The sequence below is a fragment of the Carcharodon carcharias genome, chromosome 4 (assembly GCF_017639515.1).
Source record: "Carcharodon carcharias isolate sCarCar2 chromosome 4, sCarCar2.pri, whole genome shotgun sequence".
In the NCBI taxonomy this organism is placed as follows: Eukaryota; Metazoa; Chordata; class Chondrichthyes; order Lamniformes; family Lamnidae; genus Carcharodon; species Carcharodon carcharias.
In genome coordinates, this window is record NC_054470.1 from 167,224,166 (window position 1) to 167,240,802 (window position 16,637).

The 16,637-nt window shown below is 41.4% G+C and overlaps 1 protein-coding gene across 29 annotated transcripts in view; it reads left to right on the forward strand.

Annotated features, from left to right (window-relative positions):
- Positions 1 to 16,637, forward strand: part of LOC121277508 (sorbin and SH3 domain-containing protein 2-like) — a 315,758-nt gene that overhangs the window by 219,705 nt on the left and 79,416 nt on the right. For 23 of the 29 annotated variants that reach the window (XM_041187079.1, XM_041187087.1, XM_041187081.1 and 20 more), the window contains one exon: positions 3,951 to 4,121. The exons of the other annotated variants lie outside the window; for them this stretch is intronic. In XM_041187079.1, the coding sequence (XP_041043013.1) occupies positions 3,951 to 4,121 (171 nt within the window). The remainder of the gene's footprint in view (positions 1 to 3,950; positions 4,122 to 16,637) is intronic. 29 annotated transcript variants of the gene reach the window in all.

The following is a 16,637-nucleotide window of genomic DNA, read 5'->3' on the forward strand; positions in this document are numbered from 1 at the left end:
ATCCTTGTGAAGGTACTCATGATATTCACACCATCATGCAGCAATTCTCTTCGCTTCCATTTCATTACTTCCTGAAGCTGACTGAATGCAGTGCAGGCGAGGTTGAAACTTTTGTGTAATTAATCAAACTCTTTGGAAACGTTTCTGCATGTTCCCTTTCTGATTCTCCGCTTCTAGTTCATCACACATGTTATTTAGCTGTTTTTCTTCACCTGCTCGCAGCTTTCTTTGAATTTCTGTCTTTAATTGTTTGTTTTCCTTTTTCCCTGATTGAAGCCAAGGGGGAAGCAAAGTCTCATTAGATATCCATCCTTTCTGTCTCTCAGGCTGCACAAATCCCACCATTTCTTACACTACATCCGGACAACAGTTTTTTTGTTTCATGAAAAGAACACCAGAAAAGCTTTAATCAGCTGCCATCTGTAGACCTTGGAACCTATTGGTGATTTCCACCATATACTTTGCTGTCCTATCATTCTTAAGCTCGTCTAATTTCAATTATGTCATTAAAACCTGTTTTGTCCTTTTGCCCATCCTGACCTTCAGTATTACAGTCCACCCCTGTCTTACAATTCTTTAGACAGGATCTCCATCGTTTTGCTAGTGCAATGTAATCAGTAAGATTCTCAGTTTGTCCATTTGGTGAGGCCCAGGTACACAACTGTCTTTAACAATGCTTAAACTTGAACCAAATAGTGTTTCTCACCAAAGTTCCAGAGGTGCTCTCCAGCTTCATTAGCCCCTCCCTAATTCAAATGGGCTAGTCACTGTCAGAACCCTATCCATAACCACAGCACCAATTTTGGCATTGAAGTCAACCATAGCCATTAAGTATGTAAATAATACCTACAGTAAGGACTCCAAGAATTACAATCCCACCAACACTGTAGGACATTATAAGGAAGGGCAGGAGTGGGTTTTAAGCGGTAACATTATATCATCATAATGCTGAGGGCCCTACCTTTCATTGAACTACCATTCGAAGACCAAATATAAAATGTTTAAAACTTGCACAGTAATGAATGTATGTATAAATCATGCAAAGCATCTGTGTCCTGATTTCAAGGTCTAATGTTTCCCGAATACTACTATCACACTGCAATCGCACCCATTGTATTTCAACTAAGGGGAATATGTTTGTCAATCATGATGTAAATGTGCTGAGTGTTGTAAGGCTCCCTTTAAAGGGGTCTTGCTAATGTTCTACACAGTTCTTAATGTTCAGCTAAAGGAAATCTGAGACATGGAAAAAGTTTCTAGCATTTTGTTCAATACAAAGAATGGTGGGATATCTGTGAAAATTCAAGCAGTCTAATAAAGCTGAAATATGTGTAATATTAAACAACCACCAACCTACAATACTGTTTGTAACTAGCAGTGTCACCAGCAAGGACAACAAATATTTTTGTCTTTATCTGCAATCACTGTTCAACAATGAGGGTTCAACAATGAGGCAATAGCGACACAATTGGGAATGAACCTTGGTGCGAGAGTTTTAATGTAACGGAGGTCCAAGAATAGATGTGGGGGAGGTTTGTTTTCAGAAGGATCTCTTCTCTCTTTACCAGGTTGTAAACAGCACTATAAAAATGCCATTATATCACCAGTCATATTTACTGGTAACGTTACTGAAGCTAAATTTACTTCCTTGTAAAATCTAAAAAAAATAGTTACATGTGTTCCCACTCAATTTACAGTGCAGACTTTCCCAGATACGTGAGGGAAGATTTCCCCTGCTCATTATTTATAATGAAGTTGTTAAAAAGGTGTCTATAAAGAGCATGTTTATGATTTCACTGCAGATAGAAATGTTCTACATGATGGCTGTAAAGCAGAGTTTTCAGAACACCATTCCAATCTCGTCCAGAAATTACCTCTTCTGAAAACTCCATAAAGCCCTCATTAAGTGAATATAATAAGAGTCTAATATTGGAGCTGTGATGCACTTATCATACAATAACAAACATATTTCCTTTTAAATCTATCCAGTTCGTTTTGCAATTTTAAGTCTGCTTGATTGCTACCAAGATTGCCATATCCCATAGCTATAATTGAGGAATTATTGGTACCTGACTGATAACTGGATGGTTTGGTATCTACAGTGTTAACTGAACTATTTGTTTTCCTCAGTCCTGCACCGAGAAGCTCCAATTTAGGATTAATGGATCAGCTTGATTTTTAAAAAAATTCTTGTGTTCCATTTTATTAATTTTAATCCCTATGTAACAAGAAAAGTGTTTTTTGTTTATGTGAACTTGCTACATTTCCAACGCCTCAATTCCAGTTTTTGTGTACAGATGTGTATTGTTTTATTAAGGAAAATTGTCTCGCATTTGTTAAAGTTCATCGGAATAGACTTTCTCAAACGCAAGTGGCTCCGTAACTGGAATGATGCTGTGGATCGGAGGGGTCTTGGAGCATTTTAATAATCCCTCATAGTATCAATGTGCTCGAGCTAACTCCCAACTTCTTCATCACTACAGTACTTAACTTCTGAATATGGCAGTTTTAGTTCCATCTCTGCAGAAACGACCATTCACACAAAGTATAGTTAGGGGGAGAAAAGCTCAATAATGCCTTTTGCATAATGAAAACATTAAGTTTCTTTGCTGCATTTTCACCGTACTACAAAATTCCATGTCTATATACCAGACAGACTTGAGCTGACAGCCAGCATATAAATCTTGAGCAAGGGCGTGTACCCAATGCTTTTGTCTGTCTTTTGTTTCTCCAGATAATTGGACTGCTGTATGTTTCCAGCAGCTGCTGGGTTTTCATTTTAACATAGGCATTTTGTTCATGTTTATCTGTTGAAGTTCATTCAGTTTGTAATTGTCGTCTCATATTAGTAGTCATGAGAGTATTTAATGTTTCATCAGAGAACAAAATGTAGTATTGCAGTTGCTCCTTTTAATAATGTAACAGGCGGTAACTTCCAAGCTCCAGGGCATCGTATTGGGGTGATACTCGAAAGATGCACTGGGGAATCCCCTTTGAAGCTCCCAGGTAAGGTTTGCATGGCAATTGCCTGGAAGTGCAAATTCCCCATTGCAATTGGCCTGCGTTGGGAAGCATCTGAAAAAGTGATTTAAATCGCAAACTTCAGATAGCTCTGACGGAATTACATCAATAGCTGCCCTGAGAAAGTTAGAATAATTATAACCTCTTTTAACTTCTGGGTAATTATTGTACAGACCCCTGACTACTACCCCCTCATGGGATTCCCCCTACCCCTAAAGGGATTACACCCCCCCCCCACCCCCACTCCTCCCTCCTCCTGGACAGGAACTCCCCAACCCACAGGGTCCCCCCCAACCCCCCCATTCCCCCCCCCCGACGCAGGGACTCTTTTGCCCTCCAAACCTCACTGAGGTCCGGTCACCCCGCCACAAGTTCGAACCTCTCCCACTCCCACCCCTGAGGCTTAACCTCCCTTCTCCAACCCCGGTAAACAGCCCCCCAACTACCTCCCCCCCCCCCCCCCCCCCCCCACCTGCCACCACCTCCCAAATTCCTACCCAATTACCTTCTACACTTACCTTCTCCCAGGCCTATCAAGGACCTTTAGCTTACCTAATTTACAGCAGCTAGTGCTGTAAAAAAAAAAAAAAGAGGATGTGGCCTCCCCTTTGACAGAGCTGCCCTTCGATGCTAGGCCTCGGGATACGCTGCACAATTTGGATCTTGCCTGGCCTGAGTCGGAAGGTTGGGCGAGACAGGCTGGGGAAAGAAATGAAGGTAACGAACCAGGACTGGAGTAGCAATCCAAGGCCAATTACCGCTCCGAGGAAGTTCATGCCCAATATATGATATAATAATTTTTAAGCTGGGGGTCAAATCTTAGCTTTGTAACTAATTCACTCCTGAATAGAATGAAAGAACATGATATGTTATTACAATTAAGAAACGTTCAAGTCATTACCTGCTCAATTTCTTAACTACCCTCAAAGGCTAATTCTACAGAGGCACAACTTTCTAAAGGCAGGAGGTTCAATAAGCCTCAGTATGAGGTTTATAAAGAAAAAATACTCCAGAGAAAGAAGACTGCAGAAAGTAAGGTGCCCTCAGCCCAAAGTGTTGGAGAATTTGGTCTCAAACACCAAGAAGAGCAGAAGTGGGTTGTAAGTGGCATATAGACTGGTGCAGCAACTAACCTTGCATGTTACATTGGTATTCATCAGAGTAATACACTTCAAGGGTTGAAAAGTCGTCCATTGATCCAGGACCTGCTTTTCTTGGTTGAGATCACATGAAAATATTAGCCTACATCATGATGGACCAATGATAACTCTTCCAATAAATCTAAGCAGGTTGATTAAAAGTATAGAAACAAAGGAGCAGGAGTGGGCCATTTGGCCCTTCGAGCCTGCTCCGCCATTCAATATGATCATGGCTGATCCTCTTTCTCAACGCCATTCTCCAGCTCTCTCCCCATACCATTTTATGCTTTTAGAGTCTAGAAATGCACTTCTTCCTTAAATATATACTGTGACTTGGCCTCCACAGCCTTCGGTAGTAGAGAATTCCAAAGGTTCACCGCCCTCTAAGTGAAGAAGTTTCTCCTCATCTCAGTCCTAAATGGACTGCCCCGTATCCTGAGACTGTGACCCCTTGTTCTAGACCCCCAGCCAAAGGAAACATTCCTGCATCCAGTCTGTCCAGCCCTGTCAGAACTTTATATATCTCAATGAGATCCCCTCTCATTCTTCTAAACTCCAGTGAATACAGGCCTAGTCGACCCAATCTCTCCTCATATGACAATCCTGCCATCCCAAGTATCAGCCTAGTGAACCTTCGCTGCACTCCCTCTATGGCAAGTATATCCTTTTTTAGGTAAGGAGACCACAACTGCACACAGTACTCAAGGTGTGGCTTTACCAAGGCCCTGTACAGCTGCAGTAAGACATCAAGTCCTCTCACAATGAAGGCCTTCCTAACTGCTTGCTGCACCTGCATGCATGCTTTCAGTGACACCTAGGTCCCTTTTATACATCAATATTTCCCAATCTTTTGCAGTTTAAAAAATACTCTGCCATTCTGTTCTTCCTACAAATGTGGATAACTCAACACTTATCCATGTTATACTGCATCTGCCATGTATTTGCCCACTCACTCAACTTGTCTAAATCATCTTGAAGCCTCTGAACATCCTCATCACCACTCATGTTCCCACCTGGTTTTGTTTCATCAGCAAACTTGGAAATATTACATTTGGTTCCCTCATCCAAATCATTGATATATATTGTGAATAGCTGGGGCCCAAGCACTGATCCCTGTGGTATCCCACGAGTCACCGCATACCATCCCGAAAAAGACCCATTTATTCCTACTCTCTTGTTTCCTGTCTGCTAACCAATACTCAATCCATGTCAATATATTACCCCCATCCCATGTACTTTAATTTTGCACTATCTATAAATATTGATCAACCGAATGAAGTGAACAATCTTATGTGAGGAATGGTCCTGGAACAATAACTTGCTTTTCCACTTGTTGCTTTTTTTCTTGGTTAGATTAAGCTTAAAGGTGTCATTCAGTGATTATGTAGGATAAGTCTTAAAAACAGAATTAGCTGTCCATCAAAATATCTTGAGCTGATTTTATCATTCACAAATTTAATGAAATTAATAAGAACATATTTACCATTTTCTCTCTCTTTGAATATATTGAAGATATTAGTGTAGAAAAAGTAATTTAAAATAGTCTCTTTAAAAAATAGATTCCCTTTGGTGAAATGGTTTAATTTTGTATTTAAAATGATGGCTTGAGAACTCTTAATCACTTATCCTCATGGTTTATACATTTAGTTTCATTTTTCAAAATGTTAATCATGGTAATTAAGTGCAGACCGTGCAGAATAGAGTTGCTGATTTAATCCACAGCTGTATGTGTCTGTCTTTGTCTGTCCGTGGGTGTATCTGGCAGTCAGCAATAAAGTATTAAATGCTTTCAGCCCCAGGAGACTGTGATGACTGAGTGACAACCCCCCAGTGACGCACCTACCATCTACATGCAAATAAAGCAGCAACTCTCAGGATCTCAGCCATGTCCCAAATGAGCACTTGCAGTGAATCCCCACTCACTGCATGTGCTCGTTACTTGTACCAAGGGATTGCAACTTAGTAAACAAGAAGTAAATTTTCCCCAGCTTCTCAAATAGTTTTTTGCTTTTGCAACTGACACTTATGTCACCTAGTCATCCTTTACCCTATCCAGCTCAATGACCTATCCAATTAGACTGAGTCTAATCCTTTCAAAGACCTCAAAGTTGACCCTTTTCTAAGCAAAAAGCCCAGAATCTATCTGTCCTGACAGCTGAGGCCCCTTAAACTCTGTATGAATCTAGTGGTTCTTCTCTGAACTTTCTTCAAGGCTTCTACGTTTCTGCTACTGACCAGTCCCTAAGCAGAAACACTACCATTAATAAGTACATTTTTGTACAGAGGTAAGCACCAGTTTCTTATTGAATCCCACAAGGCTGCACTTTACTTAGCAGTCTTTTGTAAAGCATTTTTTGTAATTTGACTTTATAAAAGCCTATGTTACGTTTTTGAGTTTTTTCATTCTTTCGTAGGATGTCAGCATCTCTGGCTAGGCCAGCATTTATTGCCCATCCCTAGTTGCCCTTGAGAAGGTGGTGGTGAGCAGTCTTCTTAAACCGCTGCAGTCCACATGATGTAGGTACACCCACAATGCTGTTTGGAAGGGAGTTCTAGAATTTCGACCCAGCGACAGTGAAGGAACGTTAATATAGTTCCAAGTCAGGATGGTGTGTGGCTTGGGGTGGAGCTTGCAGCTTGTGATGTCCCATGAATTCGTCTGCTGCATTCGCCGCTCCCAATGCGGTCTCCTTTACACTGGGAAGACTAAACGCAGACTGGATGACTGCTTTGCGGAACATCTTCGCTCAGTTCACAAGCATGACTCTGACCTTCCTGTTGCTTGCCAATTTCAATTCACCAACTTGCTCCCATGCCCACATTTCTGTCCTAGGCCTGCTACAGTGTTCCATGGAAGCCCAATGCAAACTGGAGGAATAGCACCTCATCTTCCAATATGGCATTTTACAGCCTTTGGACTTAACATTGGGTTCAACAACTTCAGATCATGAACTCTGTCCTCCATTTTGATATATATTTTTTCTCAACCCCTTCCCTCATTGGGTCAGTCTGTAACTTGTTCTTATGTTTTGCTTTCAGAGAGCGTTAACTCTTGTTCTGCTATTACTACATTCTGCTATCTGACCTTTATGCCACTATTAGCACCTTCCTTAGTCTTTAACACTATCATTACTACTCTTTGTCTTGCGCCTGTGACATCTTTGTCAAATCTCTCCTGAGCTCCCACCTATCCCTGACCTTCTATTCTATTCCACGTGCTCCATTCCCTCTCTTCAACAATATAAAACCTATCACATTTCTACCTCTTATTCGGCTCTGAAGAGTCATACAGACTTGAAACTTTAACTCTATTTCTCTCTTCACAGATGCTGCCAAACCTGCTGAGTTTTTCAAGCATTTTCTGTTTTTATCTCAGATTTCCAGCATCACAGTATTTTGCTTTTATTTTAGTGTTCCCCTGCATCTGTTGTCCTTGTCCTTCTAGGTTTTAGAGGTCACAGGTTCGAAAGGTGCTGTCGAAGGATCCTTAGTGAGTTGCTGCAGTGCATCTTGTAGATGGTGCACACTGCTGCCACCGTGCATCAGTGGTGGAAGGAATGATTGTTGAAGGTGGTGGATGGGGTCCCAATCAAGTGGGCTGCTTTGTCCTGGATGGTGTCAAGCTTCTTGAGTGTTGTTGGAGCTGCACTCATCCAGGTAAGCAGGGAGTATTCGATCTCACTCCTGACTTGAACGTTGTAGATGGTGGACAGGCTTTGGGGAGTCAGGAGTTACTCTCTGCAGAATTCCTAGCCTCTGACCTGTTCTTATAGCTACAGTATTTATATGGCTGGTCCAGTTCAGTTTTTGGTCAGTGGTATCCCCAGGATGTTGATGCTGGGCTTACAACATCTACCATCTTTGTAGTTTCCTTAAGAAATTCAATCAAGTTGATAAGACAGAATCTCCCTTCTCAGAAGATATGCTTGGATTTTCTAAAAACCTTTTTATTTGCCAGGTGATTGTGACTTCTAGCAACCTGCCTAGTACCAATAGCCAAGCTAATTGGCCTGTAGATTCCTCATTCTGACTTATTGTCCTGTTTAAATATTGGTGCCACATAGGCCTCTCTCCAGACCATGGAAAGAACCCAAAATGATGGAAAACTATTATTTATAGAAGTGTGTGACTCAAAGGGCTCAGTTCCCATTTGTTTCAGCACCCTGGGGTGAATGGCATCAGGATGAGCAGCTTGATCCATTATCCACATCTACTTTGACATGTTCAATGGTAAAATCAATACTTGTATTTTTGTTAAGCCAGCATCTTCAATTGTGAAGACTGACTAAAAAATAGCCACTTAAAACCTCAGCCATATTCTGGAACTTCACCTTAATGTGTCTCATGGGATCCTTAAAATACTCTAAATCAATGGTTTTCAAACTGCAGCCCCCTTCCTGGAGGCCCTCGCTGAAGGCCAGTTTACGGGTTGGTGGTGTGGGTGACTGCCTAGGGCATTGTAGTGAAGAGTAGACAAGTAAGCCTAATGAGTAAGCATGGCCAGGGGTGTGCACCTGCTCTCTCTGCACTCCCGCTCTCTCTGCACATTTGTCTTCTATGTTGTGTCCATTGCTCTTGCTCTATCCCTGCTCACCAAGTGCTTTCTCAATGTCCTATTCTCCTTGGGTGCCTGCTCTCTCCAGACTCCTGCTCTCTCCGTGTTCCTGTTTAGGATAGGTGAGACCTGTAGTGAGAAATAGGCACACCCACCAAATTGATAACTGTAATCAAATACCTGTTTTCTTAAAAGCATTATTAAAGCATTTTACATGAACCAATTCCATATTAAGACTATTATATAGTATTATAATTTAGGTGGGGTGCGTGATTACTAATCCATTCATAAAAAGGGGCCCTTGAACCAAAAGAAATTGAGAACTGCTCCTAAATCATGCTTGATGGCCTCTGATACGGACCATGTTTTAAGATGACCTTGCCATTACTATAAGACCTGCCCACTCCTGTAGTATTCTTTTGGCTCATCTGATGGCAACTTTTGTTGTCCTCTGCTGCATTTGGTATCTTTCCCTGTTTCCTTGAGTTATTATCCTTAAGCTTGTTAATTTCTGCCTTAGTCGAATATGTTTTTGTCATGGTTTTGGTCATTTGGTTTTGTTTTTCCATGTGGCCTTCTCATTTAATCCCAGTGATACACATGGCTCCCATTTGTACTTGTGTAATTTTAAAAGCATTCCTGTTTCCTTCAGTATCACAATATTTGTCTCCTAGTAGGACTGCTAATCAATCTTGCTTAAGTCAGCTGCCATCTTCACAAATTTAGCTCTCTTCATATCTGTTACTCATGGCTCTCTAGGCTTGCCTGATCAAGGTAAATCTAATATGTTGAACATTAAACCTTCGCCAAAAAATAGAAAAGTAGAACATTTTCAAAGGGAATATAGAGTTGGAAATTGGGAGGTTTTAGCAAAAAATTCCATTATTCAAGTCATTGAACATAATTTATGGAAAAGGCTTGCACAAGCTGATTAGGTCCAAATCTAAACCACTTCATAAATATGCCTTTGGATAGTTGCAGTGATTCTCATTCCTGAGGAGGATCGCGAGCCACCATTTCAGTGGAAAGAGGGGGAATCAAATTTGATATTCAGGCAGAAGGGTCCATTAACTAATGACTTTTTGGATGACTAGTATGTGATGAGCTCAAACTAGATCATCACATAGATATCTGTTGACTGCTCAATCTGTCGATGCTGTTTTGTCATTCCCACCACACTGAGAAAGTTGGAGTAGCTTTGATTTTTTTTCTCTCACTGCAGCATCTTTCTCACTTCCTGGCAGAAGATTTCTTCAGAAATATGCAAATGTATTCAGCATGTGATTTGTTGCAGTGCTTCCTTAGAATTTGTTCATTCTCCAAAAACAATGAGAAGCACTAAAGGCGAGAAGGGTATATGATAATGCAGGGTAAAGATACACTGTGCTGAACTATACCTATATCAATTGCCACAAAAGTTATTGTATTTGGCAACTGTAAAGAATTATTTGTATATAGACTCGTTAAATATGCAGTTATTCCATGATTCAAAGAATATTGGCCCAGAACTTCCAATCAGTCAGAACTCCTGTGTCCAACGCTAATCAGACAGAAAACTACCCACTTACCTCCCTACATGGAAAGGGCTCCGACTTCCAATCGACGATGCAGAACTCCCTCAGCGCAGGAATCCTGGCAGAGAACAGCAAACAGAATCAGTGCAGAAGGCATGCCCCCTTTTTATGGCACTAGTGCTGTAAGGTAAGCTTAAATGTCCAGTGTGAATGTTAGTGAAGGGGTGAGTGGATAAATGAGTGAATGGGTAGGGTGGGTGAGCTAAATGGTTAGGTTGGAAGGTGGGTAGGGTGTAGCGTGGGAGGGTGGTATGTAGGTGAGATTGTAGGATAGCAGGTGGGTTGGATGGCAGATGGATGAGTGGGTCAGTAGGTCAGGGGGTAGGTGGTAGAGAGAGGTCGGGAAGGGTTGTCAGGGCAGTGGCTAGTCAGGTCAGCGGGGCAGAGAGGGGAGTTGGGTGGCAAGGACTAGTAAGGTTGGGTTGGGCCGGCAGTGGGATGTCGTCAGATGGTGGGGGCTATTCAGGTCAGGGGGTGCGCTTAGGGGGTCCAGGGGAAGTTGTGGGGTCAGTTGTATAGTTACCCAGGAATTAGCCTAGGATTTTTCTGTCTAACATTTCCTGGGTATCTATACAGGTAAGTAAATCGGAACTGTCCGTAGGCTTCGAATCTAACTCAAAGTTGGAGACTTTTTGGAGGGTCATGGGGAACAGGGGAACTGCCCATTGGAAGTTCAAACTTCCTGGGGAATTCCACTGAGTCAGCGCATCGTATGGTCCTGAAGTGGATCTTGGGATGGATGTTCGGTCTCCATCAATGTATCTAAAGGACTCCCTGTGCATTAGAGTTTTTTTTTTAAAAGCAATAATAGATTTCAGTTATTGCTCTGGGTGGTCAAGGAATATGGGATCATGACACCATTGCACATCCACAAAAGAAAACCATGGTTCATGAATTTGTGTACATTCTCAACTTCCTGGTGAATGGTCTATTGATGCACTAGTGTTCCTTATATTTTAACACTTGGGAATATACATAAGGCAACCACAGTAGATATGGTTTGTACCTTTCAAATCCTGAAGCAGTGATGAGGATGTTTTGGAAAGAGCTGATTATTCCAGCCAGTTAAGAACTGTGCTTTTTGTCTAATTTAACATTGAAGCGGGTTTGACAGGAAATTGATGAGGAGCAAATTTATACCGTGAAAACAGAGAATGAGCTTTCACAACTTCTTCCAGAGGGTAATGACACAGCATTGACAATTGATCGTGCATCAAACCAAAGGGGATAATTTATAATGTCTGAATGGAACGCTGAGTATCTACAGATTGTGCTTTTGTGCAGGCCATAATCCATTCATAAATTATTGGCATTAGTAGTGCGACCTAAACCTTTAGGTATCCCATTTTTTTTCAATATGATTTCTACATGGCATACGCAAATTCTTGACTAGTTTATAACTACTACTCTGAAATTGGATGATGTCTTTCAGTCTGCTGGCTATAGAGGATTATGCAATGCTCACCTTAATGATCAAAACTTTCATTTTGGAAGCCTAAGTACCATTTGTATGAAAGAGGAACCAGTGAGTACTCTGTTGATGCGTTAGGCTTGCAGCCACATCTCTCTTCTAGAATTTTGAACACTCTTGAATGCATCTTTTCATGATGACTAAGATCTGGAATCAGTCTGTCCACTTCAACCCATAAATCAATTGAGCCATTAAGATGTTATGTGGCAGGGGAATCAATCTGAGGAATGATGGTAAAATAATAATTGGCCTAGGTGTTGCTTGGCAATTTGACTGATGCGTTTACCAAAAGAACTAGGCCTATCCATAGAATCATTTTGTTTCAGCTTCAAACTCTTCACATCCTCTCAGATAATTTCATTTCTACATTGCACAATAAGTGACTATGCTGAATATTTTGTTTGGTCTGAATTGATTGTGCAACCCAATGTATTAGAAATACAATGTTACTGTTAAACATAACTAAGCACAATTCTACTTCAGATTTCCTGGACAATCATTATTTGGTTAAAGACCAATTATAGTTTTATTAAATTGTTTTCAGAGATCATACCAACTTTTTGTTCTGGCATAGTGTTTGACTGCTTAAGCACTTTCCACATCTCCTGCATTGCAGACTTGCGATTCAGCAGTTCTTGTGCAGATATAAAATCTTACTGCCTCTCAGGCTTTCATCCCCTCCTCCAACCAGCCATTTTGATGGGAAATCTCCATCTTTCAATTTCTAGTTCTTTTTGTGATGCCAGCTTGTAATGATTGCTCTTTTGTAAGTAGGCATTGAAATTCTTTGCTGACGTCCTTTGGGATGCTTTGCTTTATAATTAATTTGTTCCCTTCTCCAAGCTCAGTCATAAATCCAAACCTATAAAGTCCTTCTACTCATATTCAGCACAAAAAACAAGTGGCTGCTATTGAGTTCTAGGCAGTAATTGATTCTTACTTTGATATTCCATAGGCATTTATTTGATGATCAATAGAAGGTGGGAGGCCCAATCTCATCTCTTCGTAATCAATAGTGGGACGATGTGTCATCTCCCAGATTATTATTAATTTACAAAACATTTGGCTGGGAAGTTTATGCTTTAAACAGACAGCTACTTAATCAAAATGATCAAGACAGATTTCTCCCTGTGAGCTTTGGGTGCATCAGTTTGTTTTGAGGCTAGGCATAAATCTCATAACGCTTGTCTGGCTTGGTATCCATTGCGCCTTTCACAAACAACGTAAACTATTTCATCTTAAAGTAAAATGATCCAAAGGATGCCATCTAAATTGTATAAAGCATTCCATTCATGGAACTGTACTTTACGGAGAAGTTTCACAAAAGCAAACATCATTTTATAATAGAAGGGCAGCTATTGTAGCATTAAATATGGAAATTTAACTTGACAGAAATTCTGCAGTAAATGGTTCCATTGAATGTGGTTGGCAGTTCTGTAGACACGTTGTGAGTTTACTAAGCAATAAACCAAAGTGTGGCACCACTTACATCCTGTGCATGGCTTGCAATGGGCTAGTGTGTAACCATACTGTAAAGACCAGGCAAATTGTTGGAGACCTAGAGCTAGGGTACCTCATCCTGCCCAATATCCAGTGATCTTTGTTAGACATTGAATGACGATGGGAGCAAGCTTGATTGATGCCCTGCTTGATCCAAAAAGACTGCTGCCACTCGCTGTCTGAAATTTCAAAAAAAGAGACACGACTGGGTGAGGTATTGAAGGACTCCCAGGAACAAGAGTTAGGCATTCCAGGAATAAGGATTGAAAAGCACAACAAAATTCTTCTATTTAAAACTGTACACTTCCCTTGAATTAATGGTTACGTTACTCTGGATTAAAGAAATGTATTAATCTAAAGAACATTGACATCTAATCATAGATTTGTTCCACTTTGTGCATTGTTAAGTAGCCAAAGGCATCAGAAAAGGCAGATTTATCATCTGAATCGGATTTCAAATGCTAAAGGCTCAAAAGGATTGAGGTTAACTTGAACAGTCCTCTGCATATATTTTGTCTAGTTTTATGCATTTCAGTTCAAATCTCTTGACAGGTGGTCAGGACTACTGGAATCCAACCTTGTAAACCGAAGGATATTTAATAAAAGATCTGTGGCACAAATAAGCTCATAAGCGCAACTTAACTACTGAGTCAAGTAGGAGCACCAGTTGGGGAAACTGTTACCTCATGGAGATACCCACCATTTGTGTACATCTCTCCAACAAACTCATTCAGAAAACATTTTATGCTTTTAAATTGGGTTGCGTACAAAAACAAAGTTGCTTGCATATCATCCACATCCATGACTGTTTGCCTCTTACACCTTTCGCTTCAGAATGCTATCCCTTCTTTAATTCCCAGGACCATTTCAAAACTGCCCGACTCTTTAGCTTTTTTAATCACTCCTTTCCCTTACAATCCACCAAAACCTAAGGTTTTGCCCAACTACTACTTAATTTATTTTGCCTTTCCTGTCAGTCCTAACATGTGTGCTCCCTTTCCCCCACTTTGCAATTCAAACGTTCAGTTAGATTTTATAATTTCACAGGAAAAGAACTGTCAAAACAAATGAGTTTTTAACTAACTAGAATAGGGGGAAATATATTGTCCTGACAATGCTGCTGTTACATCCCTGTCAGTTCCTCAGCCATCTTTCTGTGGCCCATACCATCCTGTTGGTTAGTTGGAGGGGGAAGAAAAGAATAAAAATAGTTTTTTTTAAATGTGAGTAGATTACAAACCACTTATTTAGGAGTGGTTACAATTGATTCTGCTACTTTTTTTAATTCATTCATGGGATGTGGGCTGCGCTGGCTGGGTCAGCATTTATTGCCCATCCCTAGTTGCCCTTGAGAATGTGGTGGTGAGCCATCTTCTTGGACTGCTGCAGTTCACCCGGTACACCCACAGTGCTGTTAGGAAGGGAGTTCCAGGATTTTGACTAAGTGACAGTGAAGGAACGGTGATATATTTCCAAGTCAGGGTGGCGAGTAACTTGGAAGGGTGCTTCCAGGCGCTGGTGCTCCCATCCATCTGCTGCTCTTGTCCTTCTAGGTGGCAGTAGTCGTGGGTTTTAGCTAAAAAATAAATTGAGAATGCAAGCAGTAAGATCCATTAGGGATGGACAATAAATGCTGGCCTAGCCAGTGAAGCCCACATCCTGTGGATGAATAAAAGAAAGAGCTCATCTTGCTGTTCAGCTAAAACTGCAGACAGAAGAAAACTTAGTGCCAGAATAATCCAATTTGTGTCACATACCAAGCCAAAAATTCCTCTCTCTCTCTTTCCCCCAGAAGCCAGCTGAATTCTTAGGAGTAACTAGAGAGAGGGGTAGGTCAAATGAAGGGAATGTACATCCTTCCTTACCCCAAATCTTAGGTGGTTACATCTCCGATGGAATGAAATATTGTCAGTAATGATGTTTAGTTTGCTGCTACTAAACTCACTGTTCACCAGATTGGCTGGACCTGTAATTGTGATCATGTACTGCCTTTCACTGTCTGTACCGAATCAACCAACTCAAATTGCTGAACAATTCATAAGGCATAAAAAGGCAAACATCGTCACCAAGATTATTTTAAACAGCTGTAATTAGGGAGTGGGCAAGGAAAGAAATGTTTGAATTCATAGTAATCTTAAAAACCTCTCAACACACTTTAAATACGATTTACTTTGATGTAGGCAGCTCTCTTCAAAAAACCCTTTTCAATGGCAAATTTCTTCCGTTTCTTGCTTAAAATATTCAGTAGGAGTCTTTTTTGATGCATGGCTCTTTTGTATTGAGTCTTAACCCAAGCACAGCAGCTCTTGTGATGTCTTTGTATTAACACACAAGCCTACTAATGATAAATTTGTTCTACTGCATTTATCAGGAAAATGTCTCTTGAAAACTTGACACTGAACTGAGCCTTTTTAACAGAACTAATCTGGATTTTTGTTTGTATCGTATTTTGCATTAAAATCTTAAGTTTAAAAGGATTCTGTAACCTGGGGCGACATTTTCCCCCTGTCGGAGGGGGGGATGTGCAGGAGCAGGTGCCGGCGGGCGTGTTCCCGATCGGCACCCCCCTCCCAGGTCAGGGGCACGCTGCCATTTTATGTGGGCGGGCCAATTGAGGCCCACCCAGCGTGACGTCCGTTTGGAAGCGCTGTGCGCTCCCTGTGCCGGCGAGGGGAGGTTCCCTGAACCGGGAGTGCGCCCTTTCATGCTTGCACACAGACTGCCCTGAGGCAAAGTGCCGCCTCAGGGAGATCGCTGGAAGTGAGAGAAAAGTCCTGACATGTCCCCTCATGTGACACTATTGCATGAGCTGGGACATGTTAATTTCTTTTATTTCAACATTTTAAATTCCTGATGAAACCTCATCCCTCCCATGGATGAGGTTTCTTCATGGTTTCTCTAAAGGCTACCTGGCTTTCTTGCTTGCCCGCCAACCTTAAGGTTGGACGGGCAGGCCCTTTAATTGGCTTAATTACTTTTTTAAAGGCCTTTTAGTGGCCGTTGACTGTTTGGCGGCTGCGCACCCGCCGAGCTGAAAATCTAAATGACCCGGCTTATCCCCGCATCATTTTACGTGTCGTTGAGCGGGCCCCATCCCCCGCTAACCGACCGGAAGATGCAGCCCCTGAACAACTTTAATAAAGAGGATGAGGGTTGTTGAATATAGACAGGGGGTTCCAGAGCATCCAGTGTCACTCAGTTCAGTAACCAATAACTACTTGCCCATTGATGATCCTGGGTTGTTGCATATTTCAGTAGAATTAATTAGTTGTTCTGCTTGTGCCCCTGAAAGAAAATGCTGCCTGTTATGTCACCTGTGCTGTCAAGTCTGTCTCGTGTGTTTGCTGCCCTCTGCTGCCCTGCACATGAGAAATCCT